The 19,444-nt window shown below is 37.2% G+C and overlaps 5 protein-coding genes across 6 annotated transcripts in view; 3 read left to right on the top strand and 2 right to left on the bottom strand.

Annotated features, from left to right (window-relative positions):
• The window catches only part of LOC5568063 (GATOR complex protein WDR24), a 103,529-nt gene that overhangs the window by 30,427 nt on the left and 53,658 nt on the right, over positions 1 to 19,444 (bottom strand). The window lies entirely within an intron of this gene.
• The window catches only part of LOC5568062, a 64,970-nt gene that overhangs the window by 13,790 nt on the left and 31,736 nt on the right, over positions 1 to 19,444 (top strand). The window contains exon 1 of one of the 2 annotated variants that reach the window (XM_021850645.1): positions 5,800 to 5,883. The exons of the other annotated variant lie outside the window; for it this stretch is intronic. The gene's annotated coding sequence lies outside the window, so the exon portion shown is untranslated. Of the gene's footprint in view, positions 1 to 5,799; positions 5,884 to 19,444 lie in introns of those variants that run through there. 2 annotated transcript variants of the gene reach the window in all.
• LOC5568060 (opsin-1) lies at positions 3,719 to 5,162 on the top strand. The gene is made up of 2 exons (XM_001651947.3): positions 3,719 to 3,864; positions 3,925 to 5,162. Exon 2 carries the CDS (start codon positions 3,928 to 3,930, stop codon positions 5,047 to 5,049), a length of 1,122 nt encoding a protein of 373 aa, XP_001651997.1. The 5' UTR covers positions 3,719 to 3,864; positions 3,925 to 3,927; the 3' UTR covers positions 5,050 to 5,162.
• Positions 5,083 to 5,736, bottom strand: LOC110678083. Its single transcript, XM_021850650.1, has 2 exons — positions 5,543 to 5,736; positions 5,083 to 5,484 (listed from the first exon to the last, which is right to left on the bottom strand). Exons 1-2 carry the CDS (start codon positions 5,703 to 5,705, stop codon positions 5,186 to 5,188), a joined length of 462 nt encoding a protein of 153 aa, XP_021706342.1. The 5' UTR covers positions 5,706 to 5,736; the 3' UTR covers positions 5,083 to 5,185.
• Positions 15,215 to 16,706, top strand: LOC5568061 (opsin-1). Its single transcript, XM_001651948.3, has 2 exons — positions 15,215 to 16,107; positions 16,180 to 16,706. Exons 1-2 carry the CDS (start codon positions 15,394 to 15,396, stop codon positions 16,585 to 16,587), a joined length of 1,122 nt encoding a protein of 373 aa, XP_001651998.1. The 5' UTR covers positions 15,215 to 15,393; the 3' UTR covers positions 16,588 to 16,706.

Raw genomic sequence — 19,444 nt, 5'->3', positions numbered from 1 at the left:
CGTTTTACGGTACTTAGTCTATACATATCCTACGTCAGTAAACCTAAGTTATACATCTGAACAACATTTGTGAAATCTGCTGCTCAAAGAAAGTGGTGTATTTCTAAGGTAAATCCGAACAAAAAGATTATCGCAGAAACAAACATTTATTTCCAATCGCTTCAAGCGAATTTTTATCGCTTTCATATGATTGTACTATGTAATTTGGTCTGCTACACAATATTGTATCTGAGATTTGACCCGCGACTCGAAAAGGTTGGGCAGGCCTGAATTAGATTATCAAAAAACATACGAGATGATATATGAAGACAACAGACTAAGCGAGTACCAAACAATAGATTTTTTAGGTAGCCGTTCAATATGTGGAAACCAACTTCATAATGGATGAGTTTTCAATATCAGCGAACAACTAACTAGCAAAACAAAGGCTTTTTCGTATTATTTCGATATAGGTATTATGGATATCAACTAATGTAAGTTTCAGGCGTAAGTAAACAACTTTAGAGTAAAGTATATTATTCAAAAAAAAAAATCCTATCGCGTTCTAGTTATACGTCAGGTTCTTTCGCAAATTTCCTTCTCTATAAAACTTTTGTCGAGTTTTCAAAGTTTGAGGCATAATTTACAAATATATTGCAGGTCTTAGAATAATTCTGAGATAAATACTTAAATGGATTATTAGCTCTATTGCTCATCTATGATCGGTAATAACCGTTTCAAATAAGCAAAATCCAAGACTTTTTTTTCCTTTTTTTGGATTTTTCTTCAAAATATCAGTTAAAATATCTAAACAAATATATACTGGTACCCAAAGCTCTACAGTAATAAAATTGTATTTTGTTTTCTGAATGTTTTGTGATGTTTTAAAAAATATTTTTTTTTTTGAAATTTACTGATGTGACTGTATTTAATTTGATTTTTCTGAAATGGTTGTATTCAAAATACCTTTATAGTCAGCTATAGTATATCGTATCTAGTATCTCGATGTCGAGTTAGAAAAGTTTTCATGGCTACCTCAATGGCCCCTTGGATTGCATTTGCACTAATTTTGTGTTCTGTAGCTCGATACCTAACCTAACTCGATGGTCCTTCCAATATCGAGTTGACTGTATTAGCTAAATTCATGACCTTTAAAGGCTGGTTTGCTACTGACAAGGAAAGGAATCGCCTATCTCGATGCGTGGAAAGAAGGAAATGGTCAAGAAAATCAAATTTTTCTGATCTCAGTACGCAGTTGAGATGAAATGTCACTTCAAAGGGGGCTCTCTGTAGGAAATTTCTTGACCCATTCAGTCAAGAAATTTCTTTACTTTTTTTGAGCGTAACAGCATACTTAGCTTAAAGCAGAACATGAAGCCCTAACTCTTATCAGTTATTCACATATTGAGTTACATATTTTATAATTAAAAACACCATCAAATACAAATTGTGCCAAAAGGTAGGTAATTTCCTAAGAAAAATTTACATTCTACGCATCAATTGGTTGGTGTTCAGACAAACTGAATCAAGTGTTTTTTGATAGTTTCAGGCCCCCCAGGCATTCGAAATACCGTCAAACGGGGCTTCTTTTGACATTATTTCCACATTCTTTAACTTTGAGGATTTGCAACTCTAAAAATTATGGATAGATCTTGATAATTTTTGCCTATATTTAAGTTGTATATGTACGTAACAAATGTGCAAAATATGAGGCAAATCCATCAAGAAATAACAAAAATGCTTGAATAGCGAAAAAAGTGTGTCCTTCAAGACAAAAAAGGGGCTACTTTGGACATTTTCACAATTTGCTAATGAAATGATTTTTCCTTTTAGCTTTCAAACTGATTCAATAGATTGTCGTCCACTGTGATGTTATTGAACGTTTTTCATTGATGAACTTAATGTAGAAAATTTCAAAGCTAGAATCAATTACACATATATAACAAAATTCAACGAAACATGCCATTCAATATTCTCAGTTTGCAGTATGAAACTCAAATTTTCAACTTCCTCTTAAATGGAACTATCAATTACAAATGCTCGATATTCAAGTTGACATGAACGAACGATGTAACTACTAGGTACTGCGATGATAAATGAATTATGTACATTTTTTTTTCTTACTGTTATATGAACGATATGTTGAAGGATCACATTAATACCGGTAACTAATTTAATACCAGTAAGTAATTTTCATTTAAAACGCTATATATAAAGTAAAGTTTAGCAAGATCGTAAAGAAGTAGGTTTGCTTTTGTAATATGCATTTAGCTTCTTAGCAGTTTAGAGCTGGTTTAATTTAAGCAATTGAAGGATACAACTGTTCTGTACTACGAATTCATGCAAAATATGACGAAAAATAGTTTTTTTTAGAGATTATATTGTGAATTTGACATTGGTACGTATTGAAATATGTGTGTTTTATGTCTATTCACTTTTACAAACATTTATTTTATTTTTTTATGTTGTGAAATGCACAAACCAAAACATTATAATATAATAAAAGTCGCAAAAATAAGACCTTTGATCAATTATTTTAATAAAACAACAATTTTAAGCAAAACAAATCTCTAGATTTTCATGAAACATGACGATTCGATAGTTTTGTGATGCTCCTAATAAGTTTCCTCGATATGGGAAAAATTCAAACAATGTTTGTATAGCCAATGTTTTATACCTTGTGAATATTTATTCGGGCTTTTTTGAAATGTTTTCTTGTTTATCCTGATATTGTTGATGTTGTTCCAAGAAACAAATCATGCCTAGTGTTAGAGCATATATTGGTAAATAAAAGTGCTGAAGACACAAAATTGCTCAGATTAATTTTTACGCTGCCAATAAATACAAAACGTGAGTGTCCAAAGTAGCCCCGTCCGACGGTACCAAAATGTTTGCATTATTTGCTGTAATAATGGAACTTATCTATATGATGATACATTTATATCAAAATAACATCGGAAAGATTAGAATTGATGAAGTCCTCAACGTATTTTTAGAACACCAAAATATCATGCAGTCCAGTCTGTCTAAACACCGACCAATTCTAATTAATTTACTTTTGATCTATCATGAGCAGAACTGAAGTGAGGCATGCATCTTTGTCATGATGAGAAAATTACGCATATACACAAATTCTAAACATAAAAACATTAGTTTTTAGATACCCACCAAAATAATCATTAGTCTTGCGATTTGTAGAAATGAATCGCAGATTACATACCTACATTGGCTATAATGTAGTCTCTTAGCGTCATCTATTATATTGACCACATATCCAGGTCATCGAATTCATAGGTCCTACCTCAATCAGTGCATTGGCCGTCAACTCTGAAACCTACTGTTCGTCTAGGTAAAGGCCGGCTGCAATCCGATTGTGCATGACATTGACCATCAACAAAATCAACGACATTTTTCTCCAATTAGAATGACAAAAGGGATAATTTTCTATGTTGAAACCATGTCAGAAAATAGTACAACACTATATTTGTACAAGTTTATCAAGCAATAGAATGGAACGAAGACTATCGTTGCCGTTTATTATATCACCCTTCAGAGGCCCTTCAACGCAATGACGACATGTTTGGCTTATTCAATCTTGCATTCCAACATTCTTGTCATCGCCAACGTCTTATGTTTCCCGTGCCTTACATGTGTACGAAGAAAAGACATTTTAAAGTTTTTAAATATCCTTTAATTTAATTTGAGCTTGTTTACGGTATAAATACTGGCTGCGGGGAAAGGGAACAGTCGAGTCACTTTGGGTTTTGCAACCGCAAGCAACACTTTACGGCTTTGTCTTCGAGTCTGAAGTAGTTCGTACGCGAGCGATTTTCTTCAGATCATTAGCACTAACAACTGCTGGAATAAAGTTGATAGAAGAGAAATGTGAGTATGGGAATTTTTGTGAGTGTATAAATTTAAATTTTTGAATACCCCGAAATATAGAGAATGGCGGCATTTGTGGCACCACATTTCGATGCCTGGCAGTCGAGCGGCAACATGACCGTGGTGGACAAGGTCCCTCCGGAGATGTTACACATGGTTCACCCGCACTGGAATCAGTTCCCACCGATGAATCCACTGTGGCATTCGATCCTTGGATTTGCCATTTTCGTCCTGGGAGTAGTCTCCATGCTTGGCAATGGTTGCGTGATCTACATCTTCACCGGTACTCGAAGCCTCCGAACCCCATCCAACTTGCTGGTGGTCAACCTAGCGTTCTCGGATTTCTTCATGATGTTTACGATGGGACCGCCCATGGTGATCAACTGTTGGCATGAGACTTGGGTCTTCGGGCCATTCGCTTGCGAGCTCTACGCGATGTTTGGATCACTGTTTGGCTGTGCCTCCATCTGGACCATGACAATGATTGCGTTCGACCGATATAATGTCATCGTGAAGGGCCTGTCTGCTAAGCCATTGACCAACAATGGTGCCTTGCTGCGTATACTGGGTATTTGGGCATTCGCCCTTTTCTGGACTTTGGCTCCATTCTTCGGATGGAACCGTTATGTCCCAGAGGGTAACATGACTGCCTGTGGTACCGATTACCTGACTACCACTTGGCTGAATCGATCCTACATCATCGTTTACGCCATTTTCGTCTACTGGACTCCCCTGTTAACCATCATCTACTCGTACACCTTCATCCTGAAGGCAGTCTCCGCTCACGAGAAGAACATGCGTGAACAGGCCAAGAAGATGAATGTCGCTTCGCTGCGATCCTCCGAGGCACAGCAGACCAGCGCTGAAATCAAGCTGGCAAAGGTCGCTCTGGTAACCATCTCATTGTGGTTCATGGCGTGGACTCCGTACCTGGTCATCAACTTTACCGGTATCTTCAAGGCAGCCCCGATTAGCCCACTTGCCACCATCTGGGGATCACTTTTCGCCAAGGCCAACGCCGTCTACAATCCGATTGTGTACGGTATCAGCCATCCGAAATACCGCGCTGCTTTGACCCAGAAGTTCCCAGCGTTGTCCTGCACGGATGCACCAGCGGCATCAAACAGCGATGATAATCAATCAACCGTCTCCGGAGCAACAACCGCGACCGACGAGAAGGCTTAAGTACAAAAGCGTCACAGAACTTACACGGTGATATTAATGATGGCAAACAGTGTTGATGCTTTATTTAGAATAATAATTGTGATCTAAATATAAATCGCTTGCAAAACATAGAATCATTTTGAGTTGGTGCATTTAATTATCCAAACTGCTGATCCAACTGTTCGCTGATTGGTTTTGTGAAATTGGAATTTCTCCTCCTAGAAGCGTTGGATCTCGACCGATAGCTCCAGAATGTTGTCATATCATCAGTTTTGTACAAATTGTACTGAGGTTCGCTGTTGGTGTCTTTCGACAGGTAATAGTCTGGTCTCTTCTTAAGCGGCATCCGCTCAACTTCCTGCCGATGAATCGTTTCATACTGTTGCTGGGCCTGTTTAATTACGGTCTGCGTAGCTTTCTTTCTAAATTGCTCACGCAAAAAGTCACGCCTCAGCGCTGATAATTGAAAGATTAATTGTAATTCATTATGCTTTTATGAACAGATAACACTTACTCGGTTTATTTTCGAACCTCCGAAAAGCAAAGTTATCCTCGTACTCCGTTGGAGGAAGTTCACATTCCTCATCCTCCAGCTCATCATCGTCCTTCCGAAAAGGATAATTTTGACTAAGGCAGTTCTTCCTCGCACTTTGTATGTTTCCAGCCACGGGCATCATCTCGATTAGAAGGACGGTTTTCGAAAATCTAGCACCTGAGTTGAGTGGTGAAACTAATTTCAAAGCAACAAACGACGGTGGGCGACATCAATCAAGCGATGGTTACTGAGGCAACACATGGCCCTCCATACCAGTCGCTGCAATGCGCGTGGCTCCGAATAACGCTTTATCGATAGAGGTAAGGTGGGTAATATGCAAACAAGAGAACAGATTCTGGTCAGAAAAAAAAATCGAACAATACTTTCATAATTTTGCTTGTAGGGTGCAGAGCTACTTGGGCACTTCCATGATTTACTTTGGCATGGAGGGTTTTTCTTGGCCGAATTATCTGAAACTTTACAATCAGAAGCATATCAACACGACGCATATTGTCGCCGAATATGAGCTCAGTAGCTTTCAAAAAACCCCACTGCCGAAGTGAATCAAAAGTGCCAAGAATAAGATCCGGTACAATGGTTGCTATGATGAATTCTCACCTTTTGCTCACCAGTTTTCAAAATGACGTCTAAGTAAGGAGAGCAGCGTGTGAAAATTTTGCTCACGCGACAAGAGAATCCGAGTTTCTCGCACGGAACTTATGTGAAGAAGCAGCTTCCGGGACGGGAGTTTTATACCGCATCAAGAAAAGGGATGGTGACCGAAATTTTCAAAACCATCAAACTATCGAAATACCCGAAACAATATCTCGTCCGGCATGTCATTTGCACGTATGGTCTAAAAAGTGACATTTTCATCACTACGGGAACCATCAACCAAGATATCTACGTCTAGGAGTGCCTCGAAAAGCGACTGCTACCATTCCTGAAGCAACATTATTGACCTGTGCTGTTCTGGGCAGATTTGGCGAGCTGCCACTATGGGAAAAAGGCAATCGAGTGGTACGATGCCAACAACGTAGTTTTGGTACCCAATGGCCACAAACCTCTAACAGCTCAGAACTCCGCCCTATCGAACGGTATTGAACCTTAGTCAGATGGAATTTAAAAAAAACTAATCGAAAACGAGCAGCAGTTTAAATCAAACTGACGTTCGACGACGAATGAGGTCGATGATACCACTGTGCAACGTTAATTACCCAAAATAATAAACGAACATTTGTTCCTTTAAAAACATGAATTAAGATACCAAAAGAAAATAAGAAGGTTTTTGTATCATAAATTTTTTCGACCAATTTTTACGCGTTCCAGTCTTTAAACATACACTCACTTCATACGTGGTTTGCCAAAAACATTTTTGAATTTTGTTTTCTCAATTTTTACTTAAAATTGTGACACTTTTAAAAAATTACACTGAAATACATTTCGAATTTTTGCAGCATTAGATACAAAAATAAAAAAAATAGTGTGGCATTAGATATTGTAATCTTATATTCTTTGAAAAACACTGACAAAATTTTGGCATAAAAATCTGAAAACTATTCAAAACAATAAACAGTAATTTGAGTACTCGTGCAAAAGTTTGGGGTCACCTGAGACCCCTGTAAATCAGGTTTGTCAATATATTTACAATATTTTATCCGATTTCAATAGTCTATGGTTTGTTTGAACGAAATAATGAGGCGAAAATAATGGATCATTGAATGTAGTTTTTGCAAGTGTTCACCGCATCAAAACAAAGGCGCCACTGTATATGGCATTTGACATTGTGACAGCATTGCTGTTCTGCCAAACACACAAGGCTACGGTGGCGCTATCTATACTTTCCATAGCGGCCGTATTGGTTATGTTAATGTCCATTGGTATAAAATTTTATGAATTATTTCTATTTTGAGTAAGTTCTAGTGAAAATTTTGCACAATGACTGTTTTGATATGTTTTCAGGAATTTTGCAAAGAATATGAGATAACAGTTCTAACAGCTCTTCTTCTAGGCATTAACGTCCTCACTGGGACAGAGCCTGCTTCTCAGCTTAGTGTTCTTATGAGCACTTCCACAGTTATTAACTGAGAGCTGTCTTTACCAAAGTTACAGACTTTACCGTGTGGCAGGTACGATTATACTGTACGCCCAGGAAAGTCAAGGAATTTTCCATTACGAAAAGATCCTGGACCGACCGGGATCCGAACCCAGACACTTTCAGCATGGCGGGCTCTAACCCCTCGGCTAAGGAATGGCATACTGATGTAATCGATTCAATGCTGAGAAAATTAGCCAGGTTTTTCTCATTGGAATTTTGGAAAAAATGTTACATCTTTAAATAAGAATTTAGTAAATAAAATAATTCAAATGTTTTTGTCAACATAAAGCGAACTGTCGCTTACTCGATATTTCCCCTAACTCGATGGAATGCGCGGTCCCTTCAATCTAGCATGCTTTGATACCTCTGTAAGTCGATACCTCTCTAACTCGATGTTCCCTAACTCGATGCTATCTGTTTCAGTTACCTCTCTCTAACTTGTGGGCTTCGTGGCCGTGCGGTTAGTGTTACCGAGCATTTAGCCGCATCGAGTCAAGGAGTGTGGGTTCGATTCCCGCTTCAGTCCGGAAAACTTTTCGTCAGGAACGTATTTCAACTGTGCCAATGGGCGTTGCATGCTAGTCCGTTGTCTAGTGTGGTGCTTCCTTCAAAGGACATAATCGTCCACTGGAAGCATTAACGTGTCTGTCCCAGTCAACTTGATATTTTTATAAAAAGTTCCAAATGCCCTCCAACTTTTAATTAATTTCATGAATTTGAATATTATGAGTAAAATTAAGATTTACTGGTCATTTCTGGATAATAAAATTTTTAATTTTTGCAGACGGTTAAAAAAGTGCCACAAAGGTAAATGTGGTAAAATTGTTTGATTTTTCACGTTAAAATTATTATTCTGAATGTATTTTGTCAAAATAATGAAAAGTTGAAAATTAAAAATAAATGCGTTCTGTATCTATACCTCCCTAACTCGATGGTCCCTTCAATATCGAGTTAGCGAGAGTTGACTGAGCTTACAAAGTAAAATACTCATTAAATCAAGAGATTAAATCATACATGTAATCTGAGAGATATGAACAGTGCACGGGAGTGTTTAATCTGATTCATTCGATTCATTGACTAGATGATAATTTGCCCATTTAGAACCATCGTGGACAGTGAATTTCCATTGCTGGGAGATTTTTCATTTTTTTAGCAGGGTCTCGTTAAAAATTGAGTTCAACGACAGTACTTCATCTTTTTTTAGACAAATCAAATATTCTCGAAATTCTTTGAATATTTTCTAAAAATTCTTCAAATTTTTAAAAAAAAATCCTTGTATATCTGCCAAAACAATTTAAAAATATTTTGAATTAACTTTTTTATAAAAACAGCTCTGGATAAACTGGAAAAGTATAAAAAAAGGTATAATAATTTGTATAGAAGGATTACTAGAAAATTTTTCGAAGGAAATGCTGAAGGAATCTATGGATAAATTTTTGGAATAATTGCTAGAATACTTTCTACATGTTTAATAAAATGAACGAACTCCTAATGGCTCAAAAAAAAAAAAACTGTAGATAATCGTTGGAAAAAATTTAAAATCTTAAGGGATATCTTTCCTGAATACATTCTTGATAAGTGCATTGTATGATCCGTTTGTGGGTATTATTAGCATAATTTAGAGAGTAGTGCTCACAAAAATCGCTGGTTTCATTACAAGATATATCTCTATAGAAATTCTTGCATGAATTATTTAGTGAAAATCCTTAGTGAAAAAAATTAGTGAAAATCCTTAGAGGATGTTCAGAGAAATCTAATGGAAGAAACTGTGGAATAAATTCTGTCAAATTCACTGAAGCAGAGGTATTTTGAATTTTTTTTCTCTTTTCCTTTTTAAATAATAAGATACTCCAAACCTTGGGGGGACCCGTAGCCTCGAGGTTACGCTTTCGCTTCGCAAGCGGAAGGTCATGGGTTCGATTCCCAATCCCCCCACACAAAAACTCCGTCCAGCCACCAGAAGACGCCGCTCGAAGGACCGTGTATTGGGGAAGAACACATCCATCCTTCGTCAGTATCGGATGGTGACTAAGACAACCTGACCCTCTTTGTAGGCTGTTGCCTCACACGACACATAAACATGGCAAAATGAACCACCGCACACCAATGGACTTCGATATGAATAGGGTAATTCGCTAATTGTTGAACGCTACCCAAATGTTGAACGATTTGTAGAAACCATGTTAAAACAGGAAATTGAACCATTTCCAAACAGTTTTAATAAATTATACAGATTATTTTGTAAGTTAGCTGTACTATTGGACACAATAAATGTAATTAGCACATTAATTTCTTAAACGAAATATTTATTGAAAATTTTTATCGGTAGGTGAAAAGAAAATTTCAATTCTCTTAGAAAAAAACTTAAGCTGGGGCTGCTATGAAATAAGCTGTGTAGTAAAACATACTACGTATATTGGGTTAAGCACCTATTCACGATATCATTAAAAGTCTACTTTAGTTATTTTCTAAACATCCGTACAATTTACTCGTACCTTTTAATTACATAAAAACATTTTCAGTTGCACTTTCGTTTCACGTACATATTCCATTTGTTGAACACTAGCATAACATGACAGGCTTGGTTTCATCAACAATATTGCCAGATTTGTTTATTTTCGTAGCAAACAGCTATGAAATGAAATATTGCATTACACAATATAGTTGCGTTTATTGCTTTAATTTTCTGTTGAATAATTATTAAAAAAAATCCTATAATGGTGTCTGTTGCAATGATGAAAAACGCGATTCAGCAAAGTATAATTAATTGCATCACTGGCTATATCCTGAATCTTTTTCGAATTTCACTATCTTCACTATGGCACCAATGCCATCACCGTTTGTTTGTTCACATCATTGTTGAAATTACGCATCGGCTGCCGATTTATCCGGAGTATTACCTCAATCTCGCGATTGATGCTGTAATGTCGAAGGTAATGTACATTAGGAGAAGCCGCTAAAGTCTATTGAGTGCCGAAGGGGACGATTCACTCCCGTCTCAGCCCAGAGTGGTCAGGGAAAGCGCTTCGTGGACCTTACCCTGTCCTCACAACCGACGAGGAGCGCGAACTTGCAAGTTGAATAAATGCGGGAGTAAAGCGGTCAACATTTAGCGACAACCGTTCAACATTAGGATAAGATGGGTTATGTATGTGTTCAACAATTGGGTATAGAACTATCTCTTTAAATATATATTTTTTTATTTCAAAATGGACATTACAGTGCCAAAAATGTAACAGTAATAAAGTTAAACAATCGCTTACGATGTTGAATGCTCTTTTTAGCAACTTTTCTATCAGAATTTCCATTAAAATCAAACAACATAAAACGTCTTTCTTAACCGTTCAACATTTGGCGATTTACCCTATGGATTGGACTAGAAATCCTTTATAAGAGAGATTCGCGGAAGCTGACATTTCTGTCAAAGTGTGAGCCAATCGAGCAGCGAGGGCTGTCAAAGTGTGAGCCAAACGAACATGCGTTATGTTTGTTTTGAACTTTTCTTGAGGAGTAATGTAATCCGCTTGAAATTATTTCGGTAAAAGTAATTTTGCATGAAGCAAAAATATGAAATGTTTTACTTTTTTGAATTTTTGTCAATGCGATTTTTAGTTTTTGATTTTTTTGGCTGTTTATTAGTTTTGATATATAGCTCAAAGATCTATAACGAAACAAAATACACTTTATAGCAATGAGGAAGTCCTGTCCGTGTTACAATATTATTCTCGACGCCGAGCAAAATCAGCTCTGCTGGTTTGTTGCCAAATCATTCCATTTTACTTCCGCTTATTTCTCTATAAAGGATCACTAGATTGGACCAACGACAGCACTCACCTCTACCTGCTCGGTATGAGAGAAATAGCAATAAGAACTATAAATAGATTCTGTATATATGATACTCGTCATAGTAGTGGCCAAGTGCACGGAGTGCCTAACAAATAAAAATAAGGAAAAAAAAAAGATACTCCAAACCTAACTGAACATGCTTATTTAGCTATCTGAAAGCATTGAATAAATTCTTGTGAGAAATTATTAATGTAAGAAATCTAAAGCGGATTTCTAGTGAAATCATTGGGCAAAGTACAAATATCGTTGAAACCGTTAACCGCAGTTGCTCTGGTTTTGTGTTCTATATAGCTCGATATCGTTGTCCATAAACCTAGTTCGACTGTAGTTCCTTGTTGATGTTAGATTGGCTTATCAGTCTTGACAAAATAAAAAAAAATAAAAACCTGTAATTTTATTTTGTTCAAAGGCAAAATAAAATAACAGTTTTTTTTATTTTGTAAAGACTGAAAATCCAATCTTATAGCTCGATAGTCCCGCCAATATCTAATTATAAAGAGTTGACTGTATTTGGAAAGTTTACCGTAGGAATCTCTGCACAACTTTTTCGAGATATCTCTATAGTAATCATTTTAAGCAATCTTGGGAAAATTACTACTATATTTTATTTTTTTATAACTTTTCAACGAATTTGAAGATAAATGTATGGAAAATTAACGGCTGCAACCTACAGTCACCTCCACTTCCCTATATTACTCATTACAGATGTTTTCCTCCTATTCACAACTTAAGCTGCTTTCTTGTATAATCCGGTTAATCCCATTCCTCCTTCTAGTGTGGATAATACTTTTTATTTCTCTTCATCTATTTAATGTACAACAAACGGACAATAGTGTATTGCTCACTTCTTCTCCTGTTTTAGTTTCTCCTTTTTTTTCTGGCCAACTTCCGGGTGTTGTTGATTTTAACACGGACGCGCTACATACCGAACCCATCAACACATTAACCCGAACCTGATAATTTCTTAAACTGCAATACAATTATGTTGATTTCAACGATTTCCTTGTTACATTGAATCTCGAGTGACGAAAATCAATCTATGTAAAATTCATATTCAAAACATTACGAAACACTCGTAAATAAAAACTGCATTTCGGCGTCACATAAAGATTACGTTACGCTGCTACAAGGAGAGAGAAGGTGCATAACTACACGAGCGATATGGTTAAGGTATTTGTAATTTTAGATTTGACGAATTCATAAATATCGAACTTTCTTATTACGTATTGAATGTGCACCACCTGCTGTGTCTCAGTTTACTTGGCACCCAATCACCCATTCATCGTCCCAGTCAGGTTGCCTTGCGGTGCACAGCGAATTCAGCCTAATAGGCTTAGCAGGAGCAATTGGGAAAACAAGTGTTATAATGAGGGATTGACAAATGACGGTTGTGCCAATTTTGTTCTAGGAAAATCGTTGAAAATCAATTTCATCGCGAAAATATTAACATTTCCATTTGAGTGATTTAAATATGCAGCCCAATGGACCTGAAACGTAAAACGGAGGGAGGTTAGAAAGGGTCGAAGATCTTTTGGGTTGTAATTTTTCTCGACTACTCAGGGCATATAGAATCTTAGTACTTGCCTAACGATATAAACTTGAAAAATGGCCAATTTGCAAATAAAGCTCTCAGTTAATCGTAATACAGTCGCCTCTCCACTTCTTGATATCAAAAGGACCATCGAGATAGGGAGAGGTCGAGACAAAGAACATTAATTTAATAAACACTAGATTGAAAATCACTCCGTTACTAGGAAAATAATAAACAAATAAACTTCATTTCGAGTTTCTAAATTGTTCTGAATCGCTTAAATCGCTTAGTAACATTAGATAAGGAGGATATCGAGATGTGGAGAGCGAAATCGTATGCAAATGAAGGGACCGAAGCAATCATCGACATAGGAAGAAATATCGAGATGTAGAACATCGAGATGTGGAGAGTCGACTGTATCTCAAATACGGGGAACTGGTTGATAGTTTTGCTCATCTGAGTGGTCTCCCTCTGGAAAATTACGAAGTCTTCCAAGCTAAATTGTTGATAGGATAATCTTATCTGGGCGAAAAAGGTTGAAATTTAGCGTGATATAATTTGTGTACCATCCCCTATAACCATTATCTTTGACAAATAGATTCAGAAGACTTTAAGGTCGCAAGGGACGTCATCATAATCATCCTATCCATTTGAAGAAGCAAATCTCAAGTACTACTCCACATATCGATGCGAAAAATTTATCACAATGCATAATGTAGTGCACTACTCATTTAATTTTCAGCTTCATCGGTTCATTAAGACTCGAGATCTGTTTCTGCAAAGTTTTGATGATAATTGTTAAAGTGAGATAAAAGATAGGGATAATAACACGGTCTCCCGTGTCAGCTTAAACTTACAATTCAATAATACCTGTCATCTCATACAATATCGTGAGGTAGGGAGATGCCCAAACGCTACGGCTCATACAAAAAATAGAAAAGGAAGGGGACAAAATTGTTAATTTTAGCGTTAGAACGCTGTTCCATGCATTTAGCATCCATGCGGCAAAGTTTGGTATCATGGCTCACTTAGACCATCTGCAGAACTGATTGGGCTTCTGGAAAATATCTCCAGGCTACCAGAAAACATAAGTTTTGTTATCATTATTTAGATCACTTTTTTTAAGTGAACCTAATAAAATCTGTCTTTGCGATTTGGAAGGAAACCTTAATTTTCCGAATGAAGTTTAGGATCTCCTGCCAAAATCTATTAAATTCGAAAATATTGACAACGATTTACAGCATTTTTTCTGGCATCTTCTTCACTAAAAATGTGTGCGGAAAATGTAATTTTCAATATTATTCATTTAACTCTTGTCTTCTTTCATTTTTTGCCATGTTTAGCGACAGTATTAAAAACCCACTTTTTTTAAAGGAATTTGTGCATTCAGAGATCACTTCTTCCGTTTGTTTGTGGTAGCAGCTATAATGTAAGAAGTGACCTTGCAAGAGGATTTTTCCCAAGACGATCCCCAAGAACGATTACCACCGTTAAATAAATTTTACTCCCATCAACGGGTCTTACAAAAAAATCGAAAATACTACCGTTTTAACGCTTGAGAGAGTAACAGCTTAAAGAATTTGTGTACGTACGGCAAAAAAGATTACAAAAATGCTGTTTTACCCAATGACTATTTAATCAATTCTTCAAGATATAAATAAAATTCTCTTCTTTCATTGATTTTTTATGCTTAATCAAAACAAACACAAAATCATACAACCGGTAATAGTGTTGGGCTTACTGACCTATTGCCAGCAAAAGTCTCCAAAATTCAAGGTCAATTCAAAAGCATAGCGAATCGAATACAACGCAAAATATTAACTACATTGACGCCAAACGAAGAATGCCTCACGTAATTACTGACGTCATTGGCAAAATTCTACCACTTCAGAATTATCCACGAAACCGGTTGTGTTCGCTGGATGCTGCCTTTGAATTCTGATTCGCATTCGCTCTGGGCTCGCCTAGGACAGGCCCATTATCGTTGAAGCCAATTTGCACAAAAAACACAACCCCCGCGGTAAACACTTGGGGGAAATGCTTTCACGTGGAAAGCGTTATGTTTCGGAAGAGATTAACGTATGAAATTATGAACACAAAAATATAACCGCTGCCTAATCGAATTAGGACAAATTTTGAGGGAATTCCGCCAGGTATAAAAGACTCACTTTTGGAGGCGTTTGTTCGAGTTGTCCCTTGGTACAACATCAACCGTCGCTCGTCTGAGTAGATTTAGTGTCACTCTAGCCAATCACATCGGTTCGAAGTAGTTCGCCCTGAACAAGCGATTTTCTTCGGCTAGAAGAAGTGTTAAAGTGCTGCAGTAGTGTGTTAATAAGGAAGAGAACTGTAATCATGGTTGCATTAGCGGAGCCACATTTCCAGGCCTGGATCCAAAGCGCGGCCACTAATGTGAGCGTGGTGGACAAGGTCCCAGCGGATATGCTACACATGGTTGATGCCCATTGGTATCAGTTCCCGCCAATGAACCCACTGTGGCACTCACTCCTGGGATTCGCCATCTTCGTTCTGTGTTTCATTTCTTTGATCGGAAATGGCATGGTGATCTACATCTTCACCAACACCAAGACACTCCGAACCCCATCCAATCTGCTAGTGGTCAACCTAGCTTTCTCGGATTTCCTGATGATGTTTACGATGGGACCGCCAATGGTGTACAACTGCTACCACGAAACATGGGTTCTGGGCCCGTTCGCATGTGAACTGTACGGTATGTTTGGATCACTGTTCGGCTGTGTCTCGATTTGGACCATGACAATGATTGCCTTCGATCGCTACAACGTCATCGTAAAGGGTCTCTCGGCCAAACCCATGGGCAACAATGGTGCTTTGCTGCGAATCTTCTTCGTATGGGGATCTTCGCTCGCCTGGACACTCGCCCCATTCTTTGGATGGAATCGATATGTCCCAGAGGGTAACATGTCCGCATGCGGAACTGATTACCTCACCGATACCTTGCTCAGCCGCTCATACATTCTGGTTTACTCGATTTTCGTGTACTTCGCACCACTATTGTTGATCATCTACTCGTATATCTTCATTATTAAGGTAAATATTGACGTAGAAAGTTAACATAATCGTACCTAAATTAACGTCTCGTTTGATTTTCCGTACAAACAGGCTGTATCTGCTCACGAGAAGAACATGCGCGAGCAAGCGAAGAAAATGAACGTTGCTTCGCTCCGATCCTCGGAGGCTCAGAGTACCAGCACTGAAATGAAACTCGCCAAGGTTGCCCTGGTCACGATCTCGCTGTGGTTCATGGCCTGGACTCCGTATCTGATCATCAACTACACCGGTATTTTCAAAGCGGCTCCGATTACCCCACTGGCTACCATCTGGGGATCACTATTCGCCAAGGCCAATGCCGTTTACAACCCGATTGTATATGGCATAAGCCATCCGAAGTACCGTGCCGCCCTGTACCAGAAGTTCCCCTCGCTATCCTGCACGGATGCAGCCGACGACAGCCAATCGATGGCCTCTGGCACCACCACCGTCGTGCAAGAAGAGAAGCCCTCAGCCTAAGTTACCCACATGGCATCGACTGTGTTCGGGAATCACTTTACTGATACGTTGTAGAGATCCCTTATTTAGCCTTAGTCAGTTTTATTTAATAAATAAAGCAATTTCTCCAAATATGGAGATTAAAAAACCACAGAAAACGTTTCATTTAAGGTAGGTGTACTATTGTTGACAGCTTAAGTAGCTTTTGGGGAATTATAAACTACGAGGGGAACTTAAATATGCAATGTAGTACAATAACAAAGGATTTTCTTGAGCATAATTGGTTGACAAGCTGCAGACGGTCACAAATGATCGGAATTTCAATGATTTATACACGAATACCCCATTTCCCCGAAAAGTTCTTCCTTAAGTTGTATTCTGTTTTATAAAATTGGCGGTTCTAGATCAAATATATCACTTTTTGTTTGCTTATCTTTCTTTCTAGTTCATCATCTAAAGACTATTCTTGCACCTTTATTAACTGCATAATTTTTCGAGGAAATATGTTACCGAAACCGGAACGTTTCTGGTATTGTTTTGGCAGTATTAATATTTGTAGCATATCAGTGTTATGATGATACAGATATTAAAATGGCCAGGACCACTGTGCAGACTTTGGTTAGCAGATAATTCAAATGATAGACGAAAATTTTCAAATTTTTGATGAAAGAAACGGGGACAACCGTACCAACTGCTATATTTCAGAAACATATCCTGGCTGTGAAGCCTAAGCACCATTATTCGTTCTCTGCAACGAGAAGAAAATTCTTTCTGATCTCTTTCCCGCAGCAGACAAATGAATGATCTGGTTGGTTTTCTAATTTTTTCATTACTAGGAAAGAGATTATTCAACATAGGGATGGTACACAAATTATGTCACGCTAAATATCAACTTTTGAGTAACTCAAGATAATTCTCAATACAGTTGACTCTCAACATTTCGATGTTCTATATCTCGATATCTCTCCCTATGTCGATGATTCTGTTGGTCCCTTTATTCTGCATACAATTTCTCTCTCCATATTTTGATGTTGATTTTTTCGCTATTTTCGCTTTTACTTCGATGTTTCCATTATCAAAGGTTACAAGACCAGTTTAATTTGATTCAAAACAATTTGGAATCATGAAATGACTTCTGTTTGTCTATTATTTTTTGGTAATTGAGTGTTTTTCAATCAAGTAGTCATTCAAAATGTGTTTTTTATATTGATCTCTCCTTATCTCGATGGTTTCTTCGATAAGGTGTGGCATGTTTTGAATTGGAACATACACAAATTGGAATAATTTGGATATAATTCAACAAAAATTATATCTGTTTTAACTCATATGTTGCATTACATGTAAGCTTCAAAGGCAAAATAATAAAACAATATTCATCCCCTTTTACAAGAAATGGTCGGACTTTTCCCGGAATACGGTTCATTATTTGGCACATATTTCCATCCATATTTTTAAAAAAGTTCATCCAATTTAGTTTACAGTTCATCGATATTATGGCAATATTTTTATTCGTTCTGAGCTTCCGCTTCATAGCCTTAAATCTCTAAAATGGGATGAATTAGGGTCAATTAGGTGGGTATCACCTATACTGAAAAAAAATCCTAAAATTCAGTCAACACTTGATCAAACAGCTTTACGGTACGGAATCTAGCTACATTTGCTCAATTTTATTCAATATTTGGTTGTCTGCAAACGTAGTATAATCGGAGGCTTCAATATCCGAAGACGAATCCATTGCACGCAATCCAGTGCAGCACAGAACTTGTTTTGTTAAATGGCTGTCTGAGATGTTTGGACTTGAATCAATGGTCCTGACTTTGATCCACAGCTGACGGTGCACAGTAACTGCCCAACGCTTCCTTTGTGGCTTGCGATCCGTCGAAATTTTTTCTTCATCTTATTCAGTACGAGCCATACAGTATTTATTGAAAAACCTAAAACTTGCAATTTACACACTTAAATTATTTTACGGATTCCTTTAAATTCTCAACAGCTGAAATAAATTAACGGAGTACGGTAAATTTTTACAGTATTCGGTGAAAAATCACCGGAATCCGTAAAATTTCGACGAAATTACGCTGTTTTATTTCACCGAACTGTTCAGCTGTTCAGATTACGGTGAAATTCACCGTACGAGCTTAGTGTGTATATTCTTGATCAAAATAGGTTTTTCAAATTTTTGTGCGCAATTGAGTCCTAAAATTTTCAATGAAATCTCGTTTTTATTTAATTACACGAAAGAGCATGTTACTGCAACTACTTTACCAATTTTTCCCGCTCATATAACGACAGTCTTGACACATTTGATCATGTTTGACGTTCGCTTAGTCGACAAAAACACCACAGGGGTTTTAGTTTTAACACTGGGGTTGTTCCCATCTGACATTTCGGAAGGAACACGGAAAACAAAATTTGAGTTTAAGTCAAATGGTATGACAAAATCTAAAAAAGGTTTTTGGACTTAAATCGAGTAAACATGTGTTTTTAGCCTACACTTAAGCGTTTGGCACTAAAATTTCATTCTCTCTTCTTCAATGTTGAATTTCGCAGAAGTGCGTTCGAACTATGCTGCGAAAAAAATCATGTGATTTTATTATAACTATAGTGCACACGTAGAGGGTTCAGCTTCTAAAATCTGGAGTCGTTGTAAGATCCAAACATGTTTGTTCAAATTCAAAATGGGCCAACCCTTCTCGATCGATTACAGTGTCATAATTTTTATTATCATAAAAAAATCATTGACTTTTTTTAAATTTAAAAAATGTTACCACTATTGCGAGGAAAGATAAAAAATATTTCAAAACATGGTTAGCGATGTTGTGGGAATAGTTAAAAAAAGAAGCGAAGTATACTTTGTTACACTTAAAAGCATTCAAAA

Source organism: Aedes aegypti, chromosome 3 (genome assembly GCF_002204515.2).
Source record: "Aedes aegypti strain LVP_AGWG chromosome 3, AaegL5.0 Primary Assembly, whole genome shotgun sequence".
NCBI lineage: Eukaryota > Metazoa > Arthropoda > Insecta > Diptera > Culicidae > Aedes > Aedes aegypti.
Note: the sequence above shows the minus strand (reverse complement) of the source record. Positions and strands in the feature narration are given on the sequence as shown.